We start from the raw sequence: 23,246 nt of genomic DNA on the forward strand, positions 1-23,246 counted from the left end.
AACTGCTATAATTATTTTTGTACTTTTGTATTTCTTTGTGTTTTTGTATTTCTTTGATCCCGTTGGGGTATAGACCTAGTAGTGCAATTGCAGGGACGCACAGTTTAAAAACATTTTGCATATAGCTCCCAATTGCTTTCCAGAATAGTTGAACCAGTTCACAGCTCTTTAAACAGTGAATTAGTGCATCTATTTTCCCGAAGTTCCTCTAGCATTTGGGAGACCCTTTCTCTTCCAGTCAAACAATTCTTTCATAAGAACCTATCCCAAAGAAGTTTCCCAGTCTGAAGGTGAGCACACTACACATCTCATTATCAATTTTACCTTCCCTCTGGGATATACCCCATGAGTTGGAGTAGAATTAACATTACAACTCTGAAACCTGGAATCTTACTCCTCATTTTCCTGGGGTAGGGTAGGAAAATCCTTTTCTGCCTTGGAATTCTCTTAAGAGTCAATGGATCTGCAGTGGATAGAGCACTGGCCCTGGAGTCAGGAGGACCTAAGTTCATACCCAGCCTCAGACACTTAATCATTACCTAGCTCTGTGACCTTGGGCAAGTCACTTAACCCCATTGCCTTGCAAAAAAAAAAAGATTCAGTGGATCCCATAGTTGTAGATGTTCTTGTTCTATTCTTTCCTTTGTTCCATTTTGGGCTAGATGTAATCATTGGCACATAGAACACAGGTAAGAACTGAGCCCCAAGAATGACTTCTCTATCCCAGGTCAAAAATTCAGAGCTAGAATCCACAAGGGTGGAATCATTTTATATGCACTGTGGTCCAGAGTAGCCTACTCTATGAGATGCATATAGTATGTTTTACAAGACATTTTCTGGTTTCATTTGTTTTATGGTCCTTTCTGAAGAGAACCTTGATGCTCTGAGGGCTCTCTTTCTCTTCCTGAAGAGTGGACCCCTCATAAAAGGTATCACTTTCAAATTCTATTTCCCATCATAGCTCAGATCCCCACCACCACTAAAAGAAGTCTATGGTAAGGATTTATGCCTATATGGCCATACAGATAGGCTACTATTCCTTGGTAGTTGGAAATTGGTCTTTTATCCAATTATGATACTATCATCTGTACTTGATAAATCAGGTAGAGCAACAAGCATCCTCTCTAAAATTTGTAATGAGACATTTATTATTGACTTCCTTGAAAAACTTAGCTTTTATTTTCAACATGAATAAGTACAAATACAGTGCATATAATCTGCCCCAAAGGCCTACTCAATGTATGTCAGGGAGATTGAGCCTTGATGGGAAAGAGTAATAGCTTGGAGTGTTAGAAGAAGCAAATCCAAAGGAGGCAATGATCTTCAAGTTAAACCAGATAAAGTGCTTTGACAGTCCTTTGCTATTCATTTATATACAGTTATGCATGTTGTATTTTAAGACGAGGTAGATAAAGATAAATGATCTTTATCTTCCTTTTTATATTTGAGGAAACTGGATAACAGAAAATATCCCCCCCCCCTTTTTTAAACAAAGTAAACATTATATCTGGGATTTGAACCCTTTTCCAATTCCAAATCTAGTGTATTTTCTATATAATAAAGATGGAAAGAGTAACTTATTCCTTCAAAGAAAGAATTAAGTATGCCACACCCTTCAGAGGGAGGCAAAGGGTACTGAACTATTCACTCTCTGAGGCTCTAGATAATATTTGTTATGCTGAATTGAAATGCCCACACAAAGATCGAGTTTTTTTTTTCTGCCAACAGAAGAATACTGGAATGCCCTGAATGAACTTCTATCTCCAAGTTTACATATTGGAAAGAATAATCCCAGGCTTCTAAGTGCCTGCCAGCAACTTCCAGTGTGAAGAAGGTTCATCATTAGAAGGTTAACCACCAGGTAATTAACATTATCATTCTTATTTACTGCAATAACTCATGAAACAGTTAAAAACCACAAAAAAGACCTACATGTAGCCTCCTTTTACTTCTGCAGTGATACTGGGGAAAAATTGGGGTAGGAGTTGCTAAGAATCACACAATTCTTAAATCATTTACATTCATTAATTTAATTGTTGGTTTTCTCATTACCCCAAAACCAATCATTTTACCTACTCCTGGCTGAAGTTCTAGCTGGACAGAAGGGTAATTCTCCTTGGAGAGGTTGATGAAGGAGCCATTAGACTTTGTTTGATCATGTACTTAGAAGAAAAAAAAAAGAATTATCATTCCAAGAGATAATTGAACTGGATAAGTGCTCAGAGGATATGAAACAATTCTCAAAAGAATTGCAAACTATTAACAGTCATATGCTCCAAATAATTAATAGCAAGATAGATGCAAATCAAAACAATTCTGGGTTTTATCTCATACCCAGCAAGTTGATGAAGATGACAAAAGATGGAAATAATCAATATTGGAAAGGCTGTGAAAAGTCAATCACAAAATATGCTATTAACAGAGCTGTGAATTAATGCAACATTTCTCAAAAATAATTTGAACTTGTGCTAAAAGAATAAATAAAATGTTTAGGTTCTTTGACACAGACATATTTCCAAAGACAGAAAGGAAGATCTCATAGACACCAAACTATTTATAGCAGCATTTTTGGGGGGTAGCAAAGAACTGGAATTGGAATTGGAAAAAACATAGCTCCCCATCAACTGGACAACAGTTAAACAAACTGTGATACATGAATATAATACAAGTGTGTTGCATTATATAAAACAACAAATCATAAATGATTCAAAGAAGCATGAAAAGACTTATATCAACTAATACCAAGAGAAATAAGCAGAGGTAGCAAAACAACATACACAATATGCACAACAGTATAAGAGGAAATTAAACAATAGCAACAACAACAAAACCCTGGACACTGCATAATTATAATGACTAAGTTTGGCCCTGAAAAAGAGTTCAGAAAACTTCTTTCTCTCTCTCTTTGTAGAAGGCAGGAACTGTAGATATGGCATATGGCATATTCTGTCAGACATAATAGGAGGCAGTTAGGTGGTGCAGTGGATAGATCATTGTCCATGGAATCAGGAGGACTTGAATTCAAATTTAGTCTTAGACACTTAATACTTATTTAGCTGTGTGACCTTGGGCAAGTCACTTAACCCCATTGCCTTGCAGAACCCAAAACAAACAAAAAATGCATACCTCATAATAGATATGTTGTTTAGTTTTCCTGAATTGCTTTTCTTCTCTTTCTTTTAAAAACCTTTTTTAAAGTGATGATCAGTTCTATATGGAAGAGGTTGGGGACATAATTGGAAATGAAGGTGATATTAAAAAACAAATGACACCAATAAAAATATGATAAAAATAGATAAGTGTAATATGAAAGGAACTAAGAGGCATAGAGGTATTTCATTGGAAATGAAAGCAATCCTGTAATTTTATTTACTATTTATTGAAACAACTGAATTTGAAAAAAATAATGGGTCAGTGCCTCTAAATATTCATGGTGAGCATATGCTGAAAGATCATCATTAGGGCAGCTAGGTGATGCAGTGCATTGACCCTGGAGTCAGGAGTACCAGAGATCAAATCCAGTCTCAGACATTTAACAATTACCTAGCTGTGTGATCTTGGGCAAGTCACTTAACCTCATTGCCTTAATTTTTTTTTAAATCATCATTATTATCATGATAATGAAGATGAAGAAATAGAGAAAAGGGAAATGAATGGAGCAAAGTCAGGTGACTTTGACTTTGCTGTTTGGAAAAATTCTAGAGTATATTAGCAAAAGAACTGTTGATGAACAGTCAGAAAAAGGAGTGTTGATCATAAAGAGCATTACTTCATCAAGAACAAGTCACATCAGGAAAACCCAATTTCCTTTTTTGACAGGTTTACTAGACAGATAAAGGAGAATAGTTTTAAATTTAGCTAAAAATAGCTGTAAAATAGTTTACTTAGACTTTATTTTTATTTTTTAAATAATATTTTATTTTCCCCAATTGCTTGAAAAAAACAATTTTTAACATTTTTAAAAATTTTGAGTTCCAAATTTTCTCCCATCCACCCTGGTTTCCCTTTCCCCTGAGATGATAAACAATTTAATATAGGTTATATATGTGCAATCATTCAACATATCCCCATATTAGTTATGTTGTGAGTTTACTTAGTTTTAGCAAGGCATTTAATAAAATAGAGAGCTGTGGGCTAAAGGATAGATCAGTTAGGTAAATTGAGAGCTGGTTGAATGGTCACAGTCAAAAAGTAGTCATTCGAGGGCCAATGTTATCATGGAAAGAAATTTCTATTGTTATCACAGAGATTTGTGGTTGACCTATGCTATTCCTCATTACTTTCAGTGACTTGGAAAAAAGACAAATGTCATGCTTGTCAAATTTGCAGATGACACTGCTAGGAAGGACAGCAAATATATTTGATTGATAAAATCAGGAACCAAAAAAATATTGACAAGCTAGAACCTTATTAGAATAAGTTGAAATTTAAAAGGGATAAATATAAAAATATACTTGAGTTAAAAAATTCAACCAGCAAAGAATAGGATAGAGGACTCAAAATGGTCTTGATATTTTAGTGTGCTAATGACTTGATAAGCATAGTGACAGGGAATGGGGCTGTGATTTATTTATATCAGGAATTCTGGGAGAGGAAGCTCCCTCTACCAGTGCAAGTATGTTCTCTGAAACTTATTGGCATAGATGATTTTTAAAATACTGAGAGATCAAGAGACATCCCTAGAACACACTGCCAGGATGGGTCCAAAATAAGACTTCATCCCAAATCTTCCTTGCTTTGAGTCTAATTCTCCTTCCATATAACTAAACTCCCTCTCCTGATTGTGTTATATGGCAACTAAAAAAATTAAGTTGAATAAGAGTAGTCCTAGTGTCTAGAGCTACAAGGGTGATAGTTCTATCATACTCTGCTATGGTCACCCTAGATTTGAAGTACTGTGTATTTTTCTGGGTTTCCCATTTCAAGAACACTAATAAATTAAAAGTTCAGAGATAGACAACTGGAATAATGAAGGAAGGTCCTTGAGAGTTTGCTAGCTGAAGGAAGTAGTGATTTAATTTGGAGAAAAGAAGACTTAAGAAGTAACATCATAGCTATAATCAATAGAATTTGAAACATGATCATATAGAAGAGGGATTTGGTATGTTCTTCCTTAGGTCTAAAGGCAGAACTAGAAATAATGACTAGAAGTCACAAAGAAGCAAATCTAGGTTTGATTCAGAAAAAAATTCCCTAACTTTAGAGCTACCCAGAAATGGGACAGATTTTCTCAGGAACCCATTCAGCAAAGATTGAGTGAACATTTGTTAGGTGTGCAGCAGAGGAGACTTATTTGGGTATGGTCAGGACTAAAGAGCATCCTGATCCCTTCCATCTTAAGTTCGTCAATTTACTGACAAAGACTTGGATTATTAGGTTGGTTGCTGCTGTTGCTCAGTCATTTTTAGTCATGTTCAACTTTTTATGACCCTATTTGGGTTTTTTTTTTCAATGATACTAGAGAGCCAAGGTGGTGGAGACAACCCAGGAAGTTGTCTGAGCTCTCCCCAGTTTCCCTCAGAAACAATGCCAAATCAAGTCTCTTAAAGAATTCTGGACAGAACCCGCAAAACAACAGAATGAAACAATTTTCTAGCCAAAGATAATTTGGGAAAACTTCAGGAAAGGTCAGTCTCACTTGGTTAGAAGGGGAGTGCTACCCAGCCCAAGTGATGTCTGGGCAAGCCAGCAGGATGCTATTAGCCACAGCATGAATCAGCAACCAAATCCCCATGGTCCTGGCTCAACAGGTCATTGCACAGCAGGCCAACCATGTGGCCAGCAGGCAAACTGCCAGCCCCAGAACTCAGGGCACAACAGGCCCACCTGGGCTGGGCCACCCTGGCATAGTGGATAAGCCATCAGCCCCAGAGATCCTGGCATAGAAAACCAGCAACCAAGCCCCTGGACCCCAGTGCAAGAAGCATGTGACAGTGTCCTCAATATCCCAGAAGCAGACTTTAAAACATGATCAAAAAAACAAAAAGAGCCCTGACCATCGAAAGTTGCTATGGCAAAAGGAAGATCAAATCACAAACCCAGAAGAAGACAAAAATATCAAAATGCTTACATATGAAGCCTCAGAGGAGAATATGAATTAGTCTCAAATCTGAAAAGTACTCTTGTAAGAGATCAAAAAGGATTTTAAAAATCAAGTAAGAAAGGTAGAAGAAAAATTGGGGAAAGAAATGTCAGTTATGGTAAAGAATTATAAAAACATCAACAACTTGGAAAAAGAAGCACAAAAGTTGACTGAAGAAAGAAACTCCTTTAAAAATAGAATTGGTCAAATGGAAAAGAAGGTACAATAGCTAACCAGAGAAAATAATTCTTTAAAAATTAGAATTTGGCAAGCAGAAGCCAATGATTTTATGAGACATCAAACATCAATCAAACAAAAACAAAAATAGAAGAAAATGTAAAATATCTCACTGAAAAACAACTGACTTGGAAAATAGATCCAGTAGAGTTAATTTAAGAATTAGTAAACTAGGGGCAGCTAGGTGACATAGTGGATGAAGCACCGGCCCTGGAGTCAGGAGTACCTGGGCTCAAGTCCAGTCTCAGACATTTGATAATTGCCTAGCTGTGTGGCCTTGGGAAAGCCACTTTACCCCATTTGCCCTGCAAAAAAACCTAAAAAAAAAAAAAAAGAATTAGCAAACTATCTGAAAGCCATACTCAAAAAAAAAATCCCAACCTTGTACACCATCTTTCAAGAAATTATCAATGAAAAATGCCCTGTTAACCCAGAACTAGAAGGTAAAATAGTTGCTGGAAGAATCCACTTGTCACCTCCTTAAAGAGATCCCAAAATGAAAATACCAAGAAATTGTAGCCACATTCCAGAATTATCAGGTCACAGATAAAATACTGAAGGCAACCAGAAAGAAACGGTTCACATATAAAGAAGCCAGTTAGGATTAAACACAAGCCTGGAATATGATGCTTTGGAAGGCACAAGAGTTTGGATTATAACTTAGAATCAATTACCCAGCAAAACTGAGCATAGTATTTTGGGGAAAAGATGAGCATTCAATGAAATAGGGAACTTTCAAACTTTTCTAATAAAAAGACCAGAGCTGAACAGAAAATTTGATCTTCAAATACCAGACTCAAGAGATGCATAAAAAGGTATACAGGAAAGGAAAAAAAAACCCTGGTATTCAATATGTTTAAACTGTTTATATCCCTACATTTGAAGATGATATGTGTAGCTCTTCAGATCTGTATCTCTATTAGGGCAGTTAGGAGGAAGATACTGAGAGGGTAAATTGACTTTGATGTGATGATAAAAAAATTTAATTAAGGGGTGAAAATAGATTGTTGCTGGGAAGAGAGGAAATAAGGAAGCAGAATGAGATAAGTGTATATAACATGAAGAGACATGAAAGACCTATTACAGTAGAGGGGGTGAGCACTGTTTGAAACTTACTCTTATTGAATTTGTCTCAAAGAGAGAATAACATACACAATCAGTTGGGTACAGAAATCTATCTTACTTTATATGGAAATAGGAGGTGAAAGGGGAAAGAAAAAGGAGGGGTGAGAGAAGAGAGGGAAGACTGGGGCAAGTGAGCATCAGAAACAAAACACTGATGAGGAGGGACAAAGTGAAAGGAGAAAAGTATAAAAAGAACGGATAAAAAGTATAAAAATGGTATGGATGGAAATACACAGTAATCATTACTGTGAATGGGATGCTGATAATATAATGAAATGAAAACTAATAAAAAATGAAAAACTAATAAAAAAATCAGAATCCCACAATGCATTGTTAAAATGAAACATATTTGAAGCAGAGAAACATACAGAGTAAAGGTAAAAAGTTGGAACAGACTATATTATTCTTCAAAGTAAAAAAAAAGTAGTTAGGAATCCTTATCTCAGGAAAAGTAAAAGCAAAAGTAGATATAATTAAAAGAGACAAAGAAGGAAGCAATATCTTGCTAAAAATTATCATAGACAACGAAGTAATATCTATACTACATATATATTCACCAAATGGTATAGCATTCAAATCTAAAGGAGAAATTAAAAATAAGTTATAGGAGGGAATAGACTGTAAAACTATACTAGTGGGGGATCTTAACCTCCCCCTCTCAAAACTTTATATATCTAACAAATCCCCCAAAAAGAAGTTAAGAAAGTAATAGAATTTTAGAAAAGTTGGATATGATAAACTTCTGGATTGAAAGGAATAGTGATACATGGCACCTATCCAAAAGCTGACCAAAAAAGCCTTACAATACAGTGAAGATAGGAAGAAATATTTTTTTCAGATCATGATGCAATAAAAATTACAAGTAATAAAGGGGCCATGCAAAAATAGATTAAAAATGCATTGGAAACCAAATAATCTAATTCTAAAGAATGAATGAATCATAGAAATAATAATTTCATCAAAGAAAATGACAATCATGAGATAACATACCAAAATTTATGGGATATAGCCAAAATAATACCTAGGGGAAATTCTGTGATTCAAAATGCCTACATGAATAAAATAGAAAAAGATCAATGAATTGAGCATGCAACTAAAAAAGCTAGGAAAAATACAAATTAAAAGCCCCAATTAAATGCCAAATTTGAAATCCTGAAAATCAAAGAACAAATTAATAAAACTGAAAGAAAATGATTGTTAATAAATAAAATAGATAATTAAAACTAAGATTTGGTTTTATGGGGAAATCCAATAAAATAGATAAAGCTTTGTGGTTAATTTCAACCAAACCAGTATAAAAAATGTAAGGGACTCCAGTACCATTGAAGAGGAAAATAAAACAATAACCAGGAGTTATTTTGCCCAGCTGTATGCCAACAAATCTGACAAACTAAGTGAAATGGATGAAGTTACAAAAATATGAATTTCCCAGATCAATAGAAGAAATAAAATATTTAAATAACCCCATTTTAGAAAAAGAAATTGAACAAGCCTTTGATGAACTCCCTGTGAAAAAAATCTCCAGGGCCAGATGAATTTAGAAGAACATTCTGCCAAACAATAAAGAGCAATTCATTCCGTACTATATAAACTATTTGAATCAATAGGTGAAAGGGTTCTATGAAATTCCTTTTATGATACAAATATGGTACTGATACTAACTTAAGAAGAGTCAAAACAGGGGTGGCTAGGTGGTGCAGTGGATAAAGCACTGGCCCTGGAGTCAGGAGTACCTGGGTTCAAATCTAGTCTCAGACAATAATTACCTAGCTGTGTGGCCTTGGGCAAGCCACTTAACCCCATTTACCTTGCAAAAATCTAAAAAAAAAAGTCAAAACAAAAAAAGAAAATTATAGACCAATTTTCCTAATGAATATTGATGTAAAATATTTAAATGAAATATTAGCAAAGAAATTATAGCAATTTATCACCAAGATAATATGCTATGACCAGGTGGGATTTATACCAGGAATGTAGGGCTGGTTCAATATTAGGAAAACTGTTAGTATAATTGACCATATCAACAGGAATTATATGATTCTTACTAGATAATTTTTGACAAAATACAGTACTAATTCCTACTAAAACACTATAGAGCTAAAACACTATATAGGAATAAATGGAGCTTTCCTCAAAATGATAAGTAGTAACTATCTAAAATCATCAACAAGCATTATCTGTTGCAGGGATAAGCTAGAAGCCTTCCCAGTAGATCAGGGGTGAAACAAGAATGCCTATTATCACCACTATTATTCAGTATTATACTAGAATGTTAGCATTAGCAATAAGAGAAGAAAAAGAAATTGAAGGATTTAGAAGTAGGCATTGAGGAAATAAACTCGCATTCTTTGCAAATGATATAATGATATACATCAGATAATACTAGACATCAACTTAAAAACTACTTGAAATAATTAACAATTTTAGCAAAGTTGCAGTTATAAAATAAGCCTACATAAACCACCAACTTTTCCATATATTATCAACAAAGTTCAGCAAAAAAGAGATAGAGAAATTCCATTTAAAATAACTAAGGACAGGGTCAGTTAGATGATAATAGCAGCTAGAGCACCAGCCCTGGAGTTGGAAGGATTTGAGTTCAAATAAGATCTCAGACACTTCACACTTACTAAATGTGTGATCTTAGGCAAGTCACTTAACATAATTTCCTTGCAAACAAAATAAACAAAATAAAATTATCTAATAAGTGCCATTAGAAATGTTTTGTTTTGTTTTGTTTTGTTTTGTTTTTGCAAAGCAATGGGGGCCAAGTGGCCTGCCCAAGGCCACACAACTAGGCAACCACTAAGAGTCTCAGGCCGGACCCAAACTGAGGTATTCCTGACTCCAAGGCTGGTACTCCATCCGCTGTGCCACCCAGCCGCCCCTCATTAGAAATGTTTTTAAAATTTCTCTTAAAATAATTACAGATAATATAACATATTTGGGAGTCCACCTACCAAGACAAACCCAGGAATGAAATGAATACAATTAGAAACATTTTTTTTACACAAATAAAATCAGATCTAAGCAGTTGGAAAAATATTAGTTGCTCCCTGTGAAAAAAAATCTCCAGGGCCAGATGAATTTAGAAGAACATTCTTCCAAACAAGAACAATTAATCCAATACTATATAAACTATTTGGAAAAATGGGTGAATAAGGAGTTCTACCAAGTTCCTTTTATGATAACAAATATGGTGTTGATATCTAACTTAAGAAGAGTCAAAACAAAAATACAAAATTATAGACCAATTTTCCTAAAGAATATGATGTTAAAATGATGTAAAAAAAGTTGATGATAAAAATGATAGCTCTATCTAAATTTATTTATTTAGCTCCATAACAATTCAAAAAATATTTTTTTGGAAATAGAAAAAATGAAAACCAAAAGCATCTGGAAGAACAAAAGGTCAAGAATATCAGGGGAATTCTATACCAGATTAAAACTATATTATAAAACAGCAATGATCAAATTGGTTTGTTTGGTATTCTCTAAGAAATAGAGTGGTTAATCAGTTTAATAGATTAATTACACAAGCCAATAGTAAATGATTAACATAATCTATTGTTTGATCAACCCCAAGACTACAGCTTCTAAGATAAGAACACCCTATTTGACAAAAACTACTAAGGAAACTGGAACTATGCATGGACAATATCTCACACTATTCCAAGATAAGGTCAAAATAGGTACATGATTTAGACATTAAGGGAGATATCATACGCTAATTAGCAGAACAAAAAATAGTTTATCTGTAAGATCTATGGAGAAGAAAAGAATTTATGACCAAACGAGATAATGAACATTATGAAATGCAAAATGAATTAATTTTGATTACATTAAATTAAAAAGTTATTCCACAAAACCCCAAATGTAACAAAAATTAGAAGGAAAACACAAAGATGGGAAACCATTTTTATAGCAAGTATTTCTGATAAAGTCCTCATTTCTCAAATATATAGAGACCGAGTCAAATTTAGAAGAATACAAGACATTTCTGAATTGATAAATGGTCAAAGAATATAAAGAGCTACTTTTCAACTCAAATTAAAGCTATCCATACTCATATGGAAAAAATTCTCCAAATCACTATTGATTAAAGAAATGAACATTAAAATCATTCTGAGAGACCACCTCACACCTATCAGATTGACTAATATTACAGAAAAGAAAAATGATAAATGTTAGAGACAATGTAGGAAAATTGGGATACTAATGCATTGTTGGTGGAGTTGTGAACTGATCCAACCATTCTGGAACATAATTTGGAACTATGTCCAAAAGGTAATCAAACTATGCATATTCTTCGATACAGCAATAACCACTATTAGATATGTATGCCAAAGATAGTAATAAAAAGGGGAAAGAACCTACATGTGCAAAAATATTTATTATAGTAGCTCTTTATGTTATGGCAAAGAATTGGGAAACTGAGGGAATGCCCATCAATTGGGAAAAGCCTGAATAAGTGGTACATAAATGTAAGGAATACTATTGTGCTATAAGAAATGATGAGGAAGCAAATTTCAGAATAATCTGGAAATATTTACACAAACTGATGCTCTGTGAAGTTACTAGAACCAAGAGAACATTATACACAGTAACTACAGCATTGTGTAATGATCAATTATATTATACTTAGCTCTTATCAACAAGACAATTTCTCATGATGGAAAATGCTATCTACATTCAAAGAACAAACTATGGAATCTGAAGGCAGATTGAACCATACTATTTTCACTATTAGATTGGTTTTTGTATTTTTTCCCTTTTGTTCTATTTCTTCTTTCACAAATGACTAATGTGGAAGCATGCTTACACAATTGCATATGTATAACCTACATCAGCTTGCTTTCTATCTTTGGGGAAGGGGATGGATGGGCGAGAGGGAGAAAAAATTTGAAACCAAAAATTTTATAAAAATGAATATTGAGGAACAGCTAGGTGACACAGTGGATAGAGCAGTGGCTTTGGAGTCAGGACCTGAGTTTAAATCCGGCCTCCAATACTTAATAATTACCTAATTGTATGATCTTGGACAAATCACTTAAACCTATTGCTTTGCAAAAAATAAAAAAAAAACAAGAAAAAAGATTGTTGAAAACTATCTTTATGAGGAATTGAAAAAAATATTATTTACCAAAATAATAGATACTAGAGTATTTTGCTCTTTCCTTCTCCAGTTCATTTTATAGATGGGAAAACTGAGTCAAACAGAGTGAAGTGACTTGCCCAAGGTCACACAGCTAGTAGATATCTGAGGTTGGATTTGAACTCAGGAAGAAGTCTTCCTAACTCCAAGTCCAGAACTCTATCTACTGCTTCTCCTAGCTGCCTAACTGATTATCAGGGTTAGACTCTAAATCCTTAGATTCAATACATTCAGACTCTAATAGGGAAAACTTGGATATTGTAGGATCTTCTATAGAGCTAGAAGGGACTTTAGAAACCATCTTACTAGCTTTACAGATAAGAAATCTGGGACTTAAGAGAAATTCTGTCCAAGATTATACAAGTGGGCAAAACTTGGTTTTTGAACCCAGGTCTTTTGACTCCAAGGTTGGTGCTCTTTCTAATGAATTGTAGTATACAGTAGTATATTTCCATTTTAGTCAAAGAACCACTAGTCATAGGTGTCCTCTAGCTCTATCCCTTTTGATTGATTTGCTTCTTCTCTCTGCCCTTGTTCTACTTACTTTGCCCAAAGAACCAGGGACAGTTGCCATCACCAGAACTCCCTCCAGATACCATGTGCTCCTCCCTACATATCTTAGCCTAGAAAAGGTGGGGGCAGATTCTTTTGCTCCTTAGTTTCATGAGTATAAAATGGAATTCTTTTCTTTTCAGAAAAGAAATTTTTTTTAAAGGAATCACATGGGAAAAGGAAATTAAGCAAGCAGAGAGTTTCCAGAGCATAGGTTTCAAGTCTAAGTAACCAAAGTCTAGACAGGTTTTGCCAGCACCATTTGACTGAACCATAATTCCTATTCTTCATCTCAACTACATCTGGGTGTGCTCTGGTGTTTGGTAAGGTTCATTTTTTCCTACGTCTTGTTTTAAGCTAGATCATGGCACTGTTTTTTTCTAATGGCCTTTATAATGGTCATTCTTCCCTAGAACCTGTGCCATTACACATAGCCTACAGCAGCAGACTCTGTGTTTCTTCCTGTCTCAAAGTCCAAGATTTCTGTAGAGTGGTTTAAGTTTCTATTTCCCCCATATCTCTAACCTCCTAGTCACACCTAGAGTGTCAAGCAGGTAACTGTTGTATACTCAGCCCAATGGTAAGTCAAGTTACAGCTCTCTCATTTACTCCAGGTCTTCTTAGGAAGGAAGGAAGGAAGGAAGGAAGTGGGGAGGGAGAGAAAGAACAAGAGGAGGGAAGGAGGAAGGAGGGGAGGAGGTAAAGGAAGGGAGGGAGGGAGGGAAAGAAAGGAAGGAAGGAAAGGAGGAGGGAAACAAGTATTTCTTAAGTACCTATTATGTGTCAGATACTATGCTAAGTGCTTTACAAATATTATATCATTTAATTTTCACAACAGTTCTGGGAGGTTAAGTGTGATTATTTCTCCCATTTTACAGTTAAGGAAATTGAAGCAGAGTGACTTGCCCAGTTAGTAAGCGTCTAAGGCCAGATTTGAGCTCATTTTCTTGACTCCAGGCTCTATTCACTGGGCTGCCTAGTTGCCTCTGAGTCTTTGATGACTCACCCCTTAGGTGTGTCTCCCAAGAGAATGATTCCCCCCCCCCCCCAGAATCCTGTTATTACTAGCCTACAAACACTGAAATTACACTTATCACAGAAATAACAATTTCCTTTGGAAGCAGAAAGGATACCCACTTATGCCACAGGACCAAGGTTAGGAAAGGACCAACTTTGAACTCTTTCTCTTCTTTCTTCTGAGCTTGCTTAGTATCATGAATTTCTCTTCTTTGTGGAGGTGAATCTGAAAGATTTCTTTCTTCCAGTAAAGGACCCTTTAAACTGCATAAATCCATATTAGCCTCTGCAGAGGATTGTCAACAACCAGTATTTGGTATACTTGGGCAGAATTTTTATCATATTAACTGGTTACTGGTTTCTTATAGATGAATCCTATTTTAGTTAGGATTTTTAAGTTTTGGTTTTATTTTATTAACTATCAGCATGAGCCAGTTGGGCAGGATCGTGTGTGTGTGTGTGTGTGTGTGTGTGTGTGTGTGTGTGTGTGAGATTAAGTATTCTTTCATTCTTTTTTCCATTCAAAAAATGAGAAAATGATACCCTCATTGCACACATACATATAAATATGCTTATATACATGTGTATGTGTGTATCCATACACATATATTCCAGCAATACAAATTTCCATGTTAGTGATATTAAAAATATCCTTCTCATTCTGCATTTTAAGTCTATCCTCTCTGTGGCATAAGGTGAGTGGCATGTTTCATCCTGGGTCCCTTGGACTTGTGCTTTATCAATGGATTGATCTAATTCTAAAGTCTTTCAAAGTTATTTTTTCTCTAGAATGTCGTTGTCATGATATAAATTATTCTAATTCTGCTTACATTACTCTGCATCTTTTCAGAGATTTTCCCAGTTTACTCTGAAACTATCCATCTTGCTATTTCTTAGAGCACAAATTCCACTGTATTCATATATCACAATTTGTTTAGTCATTCCTTAGTTTCCAGTTTGGGTTTACTACAAAAAGAACTGCTTTATGTATATAGGTCCTTTTCCCCTCTTTCTTTTTTCCCCTTTTCCTCTTTATTTGCTCTTTTTTGGATTATAGGCTTAGAAGTGGCATTTGCTATTTTTTTTATCCATCAGTCATGTCCCCCTTTTCATGATCCCATTTAGAATTTTCTTGGCAAAATATTGACATGGTTTACCGTTATTTTGTCCAGTGGATTAAGGAAACTGAGGTTAAGTGACTCACTCAGGGTCATACAACTGGCAAAGTATTCGAGGTCATTTGAACTTAGGTCTTCCTGACTCTGAGTCTAGCACTCTATCCACTGTACTACCTAGATGCACCAGTAGTAGCCTATGTTCAAAGATATGCTTATAGAGTTTGTACAGTTTAATGACTTTTCCAAAGTACTATTTTCCTGCTTTCAAGATTTCTGAGCTCTGCACTTGCTGCTGGTACATTAGTTAGCCCCAGGCTACACCCTTCCCTACAGAGTAAGAACCTATATTCAGACTGGGTTGATGAAGGCTGAATCTTAGGTTTTACTCTCTGAGAGGAGTGTAGTCCTCCCTTCTTCTTCTAATATTATGTTTCTGTATGACTTTCTGGGCCTTCTACAGCTCTAAACAGATGCATGAAAAAACAGTTCCCTTGAAGATCCCAGTGGACCAACTGGAGAAGTTGGAGGAATCTCCAAAAGAAAGGAGTCCTTGCCTGGAAACCCTGGAGGAGAGGTTAGAACCTTTACCCAACATAAATTCTCCAAGGACAAAGCGGGAAAAGAGCATTTCTCAACCAGACTTGGGGAGTTACTTCCTTCTTCCTCAAGCCTCTCCTTGAAACCTGGAGGGCTTGCCTTCAGGCCATCTGAAGTGCCCTTCCCTCCCTGCTTGTACCTGACAGCCTTCTCCCACACATTTCTTGAGGAGTACAGAGGAGTGGGTTTTCACACCCTCCAGCTAGCTCCTGCTGGCTTCTTCTGCCAGCCCCAAGCCTCTCACTCTCACTTTGAGTCAAGCAGCATCTGGGAGCAGAGCCTTTCTGACTTGACTAGGTCATGCCCCTGGCTGAGCTTCTGGGGTCCTCACCCTCCTGCCCATCGGAACTGTGAGATTCTTGCCTTCCACTCTCCCCCCACTATCCCTTTTTCTTGACTCAACTCATTCCCTATGATTGATATTCCCCAGGTCATAAGATTTTCCTACAGGCTGCCTATTGAACAGAGAAGTGGAGAAAGATATGAGCAGGGACTTCAATGAGGATAAAGGGGAGCTTGAGACTCAGCTTTTCTAAGAGCCCAGAACTTGGTAGGGATGGGAGAACCTACTTTTTATGACCCAAGACCCCCTCGAGTATTTGAATTAGTCATAGTGCCCTGCACTCATAGCCATACCCAGAGGATAACTTTTACCTTCAGAACAGCTGTCCTACGTCTCCAGACCACAGCCAAGGCGGAATGGGGGAGTAGATTTGGGCTTGAGGAAACATGGACTTGGGAGGGAGTCAATGGGTTTGTTAGCCCTAGAGTGCAATGTCTCTCTTGCAGTGTGCATCTGGCTGAAGGTCTAAAGGATGAAGAGATAAAGAAAAGCAGCCTAGAAGTGGTGAGTCCTGAGACCCTGCCTTCCAAGAACAAACTTCCATGGGATGGGAGAAGCAAGAACTGGGCCTCCCTTTGACCCAGTCTGAGAGTGTGAGAGCTGCTGAGGGAGTGGAGGTTGAGCTCTGATGGTTTTGCAATTCTTAACTCCATGATAATGATTTTTTTCCCATGGTGGCTGGCTCAGTCACTAGGAAACCAGGTGAGCATCAGACTCCTGAGCTACCTGGAGACTTGAGATAATGTTACCTCCTATGTCAACACAGAAGCATTAGGCCTTACCCACTTGATGAAAGACTAAAAGTCCAAGTGACAGTTTTAACTTGTAGAAACTTGCTTAATATAGAAAACCACCACTCACTTTGTCTTCCTGGTAAGTTTCTGAGTTCCTTTTAGGTTTTGCTACCAGGGATCCTGGGTGTGAGGCATTCCAGCTAACCTCTGCCTCCCAGGGTCTATAGTATCCCAAACATGCTATGTTTATTTACAGACACCAAATAAATACAACCATCAATATCACAAACTGTTCAAGGACATCCCCCCAGAAGAGAAAGTTCTGAAAGGTAAGCTAATAATGTGTGATTGACTAGATCACAGAGAATCTCTTGGGCATTCCTACTTAGAGGTGGCCAAACTGGGGGGCCTTTTTCTTGATCATCCTTGAGAGGTGCAATGTTCAATAGAAAGATTTAGAGTCAGATGAACTTTAAAGTCTTCTGACAGTTAATTCTGGTGAAGAGCCACTTCTATTCTTTGGGCCTTACCTTTCTCATATGTAAAAGGGTCTTGAACTACTCCAAAGGTCATTCTAGTTCAGACATGATAGAATTTTATGGCAATTGTAGATGGGTATTGGTGACCCTTAAACATTTGTTGATACTATTTTTCTAAAAATATAAAAAGCTTTTGCTGAGCTAGGGCACAGAGTTGAACTCTTAAATACATCTTGTAAATTGTAAGTGACTTAATAAATGTGATTATTTTCAACTGAGTTTCTTCCTTACTTCCAGTGTTTTTCAAAGAACTTTTCTGACATGGTAATTTTGTATGAGGATAGGGAGCCAAGGACCAGGGCTTAGTGAAATCTATTTGAGGTAGGGGAGAAAAGTAGAAAGGAAGGAATGGTAACACCAAGAAAAGACCTTTAATGGTGGTGGTGGGGAAGGAGATGACTGAAAATTCTGAGTGAGTAAGGTGAATATGGAGAACATAACTATAACAGGAAGGAACAGTTGAGATTTTTCCTGAAGTGGATTTTGAATGGCATCTTGGGACAAAGGTTCCAGAATTCTGATTGACAGCATTATACTTAGGGAAAATGAAAAAATTTAGAGGTATTGGGGAATAAGAAGAATATTGTTAGGGACAGAGAAGGGCAAGAGGTAGGGTTATATAGGAAATCTTGTTAAATTTTTTAAAATGCTGAGCTTAATTAACAAACACCAAATAAAATAAGCATTTCCACATATTAAGTGGAAAAGAAAAAGAGGACCTTACATAAAACATGGATCTCATTTAGATAAAGTTTACTTTTCCTTTAAAATGATAATAACTTCAACATATAAGCCACCCTATTTGTGTTTCTTTCTGGCTTGCCTTCTGTAACTCTATTTTCCTTCTTTTCCTCCTTTTTTGGGACAATCTCATTATCTTATTCTTCCCACCTTGCCACCTCCCACTGGAAAAGAAAAACCCTTTTTTATGTATTGGCTGTGTCCAAAAATGAATGTGTGAAGAAATCTCTAGAGAATGAAAGGATAGGAACAAAGTAGTAGAGGCTGAAGAGGAAGGGGAAGACAGGTTAGAAAGCAGGATCTTCTAGACGGTGTTTCTGACTTGTAACATCAGGTGGGCAACAACAGGATCACAATTTAACCAACCAACATGCTTTTCCAGGGCATTGTACTAAGAGAAAGTGATAAAGAAAAAGGTAAAACAATTCCTGCCTTCATGGAGCTTATTCCTTAGAGGGGGATATAACATGTAAATAATTAGGAACATAGAAGATATACTGAGGAAAGGTAGAAAGTGATCATTGAGAAGAAGACTGTAGTAGGATGGAGTGGAACCAAAAAAAAAAAAGTCCCCTACAGAAGAAAGCCTTGGAACTGAGTTATGAAGGAAACCAGGGTTACTAAGAGGTAGATACAGGTAAGGGAGAGTGTCCCAGGCACGGAGGATGGAGTGTTAAAGAGGAGGGGAATCTGACATGTCCAATAGTTTTTGCATCCTAGAGGTCCTCTGAGAAGAAGTTGGAGGTGGAGGGGGAGGAGAGAGAGAGAGAGAGAGAGAGAGAGAGAGAGAGAGAGAGAGAGAATGAGAGAGAATGAGAATATGAATGTGTGTGATAGAACTCCAGCCTTAGTTCATGAGACCCAGAGCCTCTCTCTGTGACTTGTACTGTTATTTATGATTTTTTTGTTTTCATTGGGTGATTATGGATGTATATATGTGGATGTATATCTTTCTATTTCTATATTCCAGTGTGTTCCTGTGCACTCCAAAGAGACATCCTCATACAAGGTCGTCTATATATCTCCCACAATTGGCTCTGCTTTCATGCCAGCCTCTTTGGGAAAGACATCAAGGTATGGTGGTGCTGCCCCCTTTTAGGGATTTTGTTTGCAATATCTGGCATGTGTTACAACTCTTTGAAACCAGATTAATTATTTTATGGATTTTTAAAATTTTTCTCCATAACTGGAGATACCAATAAGTATTTGTGAATCAGATAAGCGATAAATATAATTCCTTTTAGGCATCTCAGCTCCTATAAGGGACTAGAGAATTGAGTCCTTCCCTGTATTCTGCTTCCCCCAAAACTTTGTAATGAGAGGACATTCCAGAGACAAGTCAGGGTTTAAATTAGTCTTTCTGATTCCACCAACTGATAAACCTTAGCCCAAAAGCTCTACAAGATCCGATCTAGCTTTTGAATCATTAAAATTGGGGCTGGTGCTTGTATTGTCTCATCTTCCATGTATGACAACTACCATAACATGGCTAATCATGTTTTGGATTAAACAGAAAAACTAGTTCCTGAGCACTTGACTAGCCAAGAGTAGTTTGTGAATGTACATGGCTTTTCTCTAATAGGGATGGAGCCCAGGAACGGGAATCAGTTAGAATAACTTTAGAAGTGCTGGAGTATGTTGTCCAGTTGTATTTTGAAAGTAGAACTTTTCAAAACTTCCCTGTAGGCTAATAATGTTCTCACTAAAGGTCCTTGAGGTGAGACACATGAAAGAAGGAGATGGAATAAATGGAAACTGCAGTGAGAGGTGGAACAGAATAGGACCAGGAAAACAGAGAGGGGGAGTTAAAGCATAGTTAATATCATAAATATTATGTATTGGCTGTGTCCAAAAATGAATGTGTGAAGAAATCTCTAGAGAATGAAAGGATAGGAACAAAGTAGTAGAGGCTGAAGAGGAAGGGGAAGACAGGTTAGAAAGCAGGATCACACTCTAGAGTATCTTTTCCTTTGCCCAGTTCACAGCCATCAGGAGTTGAACATCTGGGGCAATGTTGATGATGTAAGGGTTGAAGTCTTTTGACAAAGTAGGGGAGGATGGATCCCAAGAGAAATATGTTTCTCTCTCTTCAGGTAGTTATCCCTGTGCTATCTGTCCAGATGATAAAAAAGCACAAGATGGCCAGACTCTTGCCTAATGGACTGGCTATTACAACCAACACAAGCAGGAAGGTCAGTAGTCTCCCCATACCCATCCGGCATCTCTTCCCGCTTCCCTGTGTGGGCAGGTATATCCTTTCAAGACTGGGAATTGTTGAATGGGGAAGCAGTTAGAATGCTGCACCTGGAGGCAGGAAGATGAGTCTTCCTGATCAAATCTCAGACACTTTCTAGCTAGGTGATCCTGGGCAAGTCACTTACTCCCTCAATTTGCTCATCTCTAAAATGGAGAAGGAAATATCAAGCTACTCTGGTCTCTTTGCCAAGAAAACCCTATATAAAGTCACAAAGAGTCAGATATGACTGAAAACAGTAACTACCCCAAAGCCAGCTAAAGTTCCCCACAAAGGCCAATGTGGCCCTGCATACCATCCTCCCTCTCTGAGTTGTAATGTCAGACCTAAAACTCTTTCTTAAATTATACTTTACTCTTGACACAGAAGTCAATCACTCTGTGCCCCTGCTGCCCCAGGCTGTGCTCAGGGATTCTGAACTATGAAGAAGGTACTTCTTTATCCTAAGAACAAAATGTTGCTGAAAATGGTCATTATTCTAACAATAGTTTTGCTTTATCATTTATCATTTCTATGATAAGTAGATTGCTTTTTAACTTGAAGCTCATTTCCCCTTAGAAACCACATTAAAAATGGTAGGGTGGTTAGATTCCCAGACCAGTTCACAAAAACTAAGTCAGCATGTCATTAAACCATCGAATTAATCGTACTTAATGTATAATTTAATAGTATTATTCCAGATATTGTTTCTATGGCAAGATTGATTCATGTGATGGGAAGAGAACATGGCATCTTGGGAATACTTGTGCCCCTTGACCCAATAAGACATGCTGCTTACCACAAGAAATGGTGTTCTTTACTGAACCTCCTATCACTTTCCCATCTTCATTCCTTTCCACTTACTTTCTGCCCCTCTCAAAGTTTGCCATTTTTGTGTACATAGATACCCTTCATACCATGAAAGTAAAACTTGAACCTGGGTTAGATTTCTTTCTCCTCCAAGCTGCTGATCTTAGCTCCCACTTACTATTCAGGTCAGTGGCACAGAACTTCCAGCTCAGTGTGTAGCAGACCTGTGGCCCATAATGTTTGGATTTCTCTCCAATGGAGGTGACCTCTCCTGAATAGTCCCCAAGCAAACAATATCTTAAAATTGAGGCAGCTTTTAGTGTGGGTTCAGTAAAAGGTGATGGTCCACTCCATGTTCCAAAAATCTGTATGCCCCTGGCAGGGGTGTGTAATGTAAAAGGGAGTATGGTAATAGAGAAATCAGAACATAAATTAACCCTTGACTTTCAACCCTAAGGCCAGTTAAACCTAGATCCTACAATTCTTTGGGCAAAAGCAATTAAGTTCTGACCTGATCTGACCCAATTAATCAAAAAACATTTATTAAGTGTTTATACTGGATCAGGCCAAGTGTGCTAAATTTGGGAATACAAAGAAAGGCAATAGAGCAGTCCCTGTCCTTAAGGAGCTCACATTTTAATGGAGAAAACAGCATAAATAAATCAGAGCTGGTATTTCCTAAGAGAATTAGATACTTCTCAGGGCTCACCCATAGGTAACAAACTAGTGAATATTTTTTGGCCACTTCCACCTCCCTTATTAGCACTTATCTCCTATCCCTATTCATTCTCTAACCTTGCCCCACTCTTCCATTATTAAAGGGTCTTACTGTTGTCAGCTGATGGTGGTTTATAGAGCGCCCCCCCCCACAAGGTCTGCATTCTTATGAGAGACTCTGGAAGTTCAAAATATTTTCCAAATTCAAAGGGATTTAAATTTCTCTACTGGTTAAATTGCAGCCATTGTGATAGGCCTATGAAAGACATAGTTTTAAAGTATATGTGTGTGTGGGAAGGTTCACAGTACTCCTCAATTGTATCCTATGGGCAATTGCCAACTTCAGGGCTGTGATATCTTCTTGAGGTTATGTTTGAGAGACAGACAGTGTGACAAAAGTAGGTGTTGTCAGCCCCCTTTTCTCATTGCTACTATTTCTCTTCTCTTATCATAGTATATTTTCGTGTCACTGATCTCAAGGGACAGCGTGTATGATGTATTAAGGAGAGTCTGCACCCATTTGCAGGTAATGTTGGATTCTGGCTTTCTCTGGGAGCTAGCCCTGCCAACAGCATCACATATTCTTTCCCTGAACTAAGTCTTTTCTTTTTTAAAAGTCTTTTCTAAGGGAATGAAATTTCCCTTCTTTCTCCACCCCAATATGTGGGGTAATAAAACTGGTAAGCAGGAGATGAGGAAAGGCAAGGGAAATGGAATGGCACAGGAGAAGACAGGAAATAGAAAGGGAAACTTAAATTATTACTGAGCTAAATTTTCAGGGAATAGCACTTTCCATGAAGGTCATTCCTCTGTGGCAGAATAGGCTAGTTGGTCTAAAAGTTTTTGTGCTCATGAGTGTGCATTATATGTGTATATTGCCATCCTTATGTCTGTATGTATGCTTATCTGCTCCGAAACTTAGTGTTATGTAGGAGGTTTATATTTCTTCTCAGACAACTAGAATGGTTTCTTTTCTTTCCCTTTCCCCTTCATTTACAACAAGGGTTCTTAACTTTTTGTGTGTCATTGACTTTTTCGGGCAGTGTTTGGTGAAGTCCATGGACCCCTTCTCAGAATAATGTTTTTAAACACATAAAATAACACATAAGTTGACAAAAGAATACCAGTCCTATTTTTCCTATCCAAATTCATGAATCCCCTGTAAATATGGGATAATTTGAGGTCCATTCACTCCAGATGAAGAGCTCCTGATCAAGGTCCTCTTCTGATCTCTATTTTAGGTTTT

General features: G+C 37.0%; 1 protein-coding gene across 2 annotated transcripts in view; it reads left to right on the plus strand.

Annotated features, from left to right (window-relative positions):
* Window positions 1-23,246, plus strand: part of GRAMD2A (GRAM domain containing 2A) — a 79,638-nt gene that overhangs the window by 42,036 nt on the left and 14,356 nt on the right. For both annotated transcript variants that reach the window (XM_074233045.1, XM_074233046.1), the window contains exons 2-8: window positions 1,729-1,861; window positions 15,747-15,860; window positions 16,673-16,730; window positions 17,217-17,289; window positions 19,211-19,314; window positions 20,334-20,432; window positions 22,455-22,526. In XM_074233045.1, the coding sequence (XP_074089146.1) occupies window positions 15,757-15,860; window positions 16,673-16,730; window positions 17,217-17,289; window positions 19,211-19,314; window positions 20,334-20,432; window positions 22,455-22,526 (510 nt within the window). In that variant the 5' untranslated portion in view covers window positions 1,729-1,861; window positions 15,747-15,756. The remainder of the gene's footprint in view (window positions 1-1,728; window positions 1,862-15,746; window positions 15,861-16,672; window positions 16,731-17,216; window positions 17,290-19,210; window positions 19,315-20,333; window positions 20,433-22,454; window positions 22,527-23,246) is intronic.

The sequence above is a fragment of the Macrotis lagotis genome, chromosome 4 (assembly GCF_037893015.1).
Source record: "Macrotis lagotis isolate mMagLag1 chromosome 4, bilby.v1.9.chrom.fasta, whole genome shotgun sequence".
NCBI classification, from domain to species: Eukaryota; Metazoa; Chordata; class Mammalia; order Peramelemorphia; family Peramelidae; genus Macrotis; species Macrotis lagotis.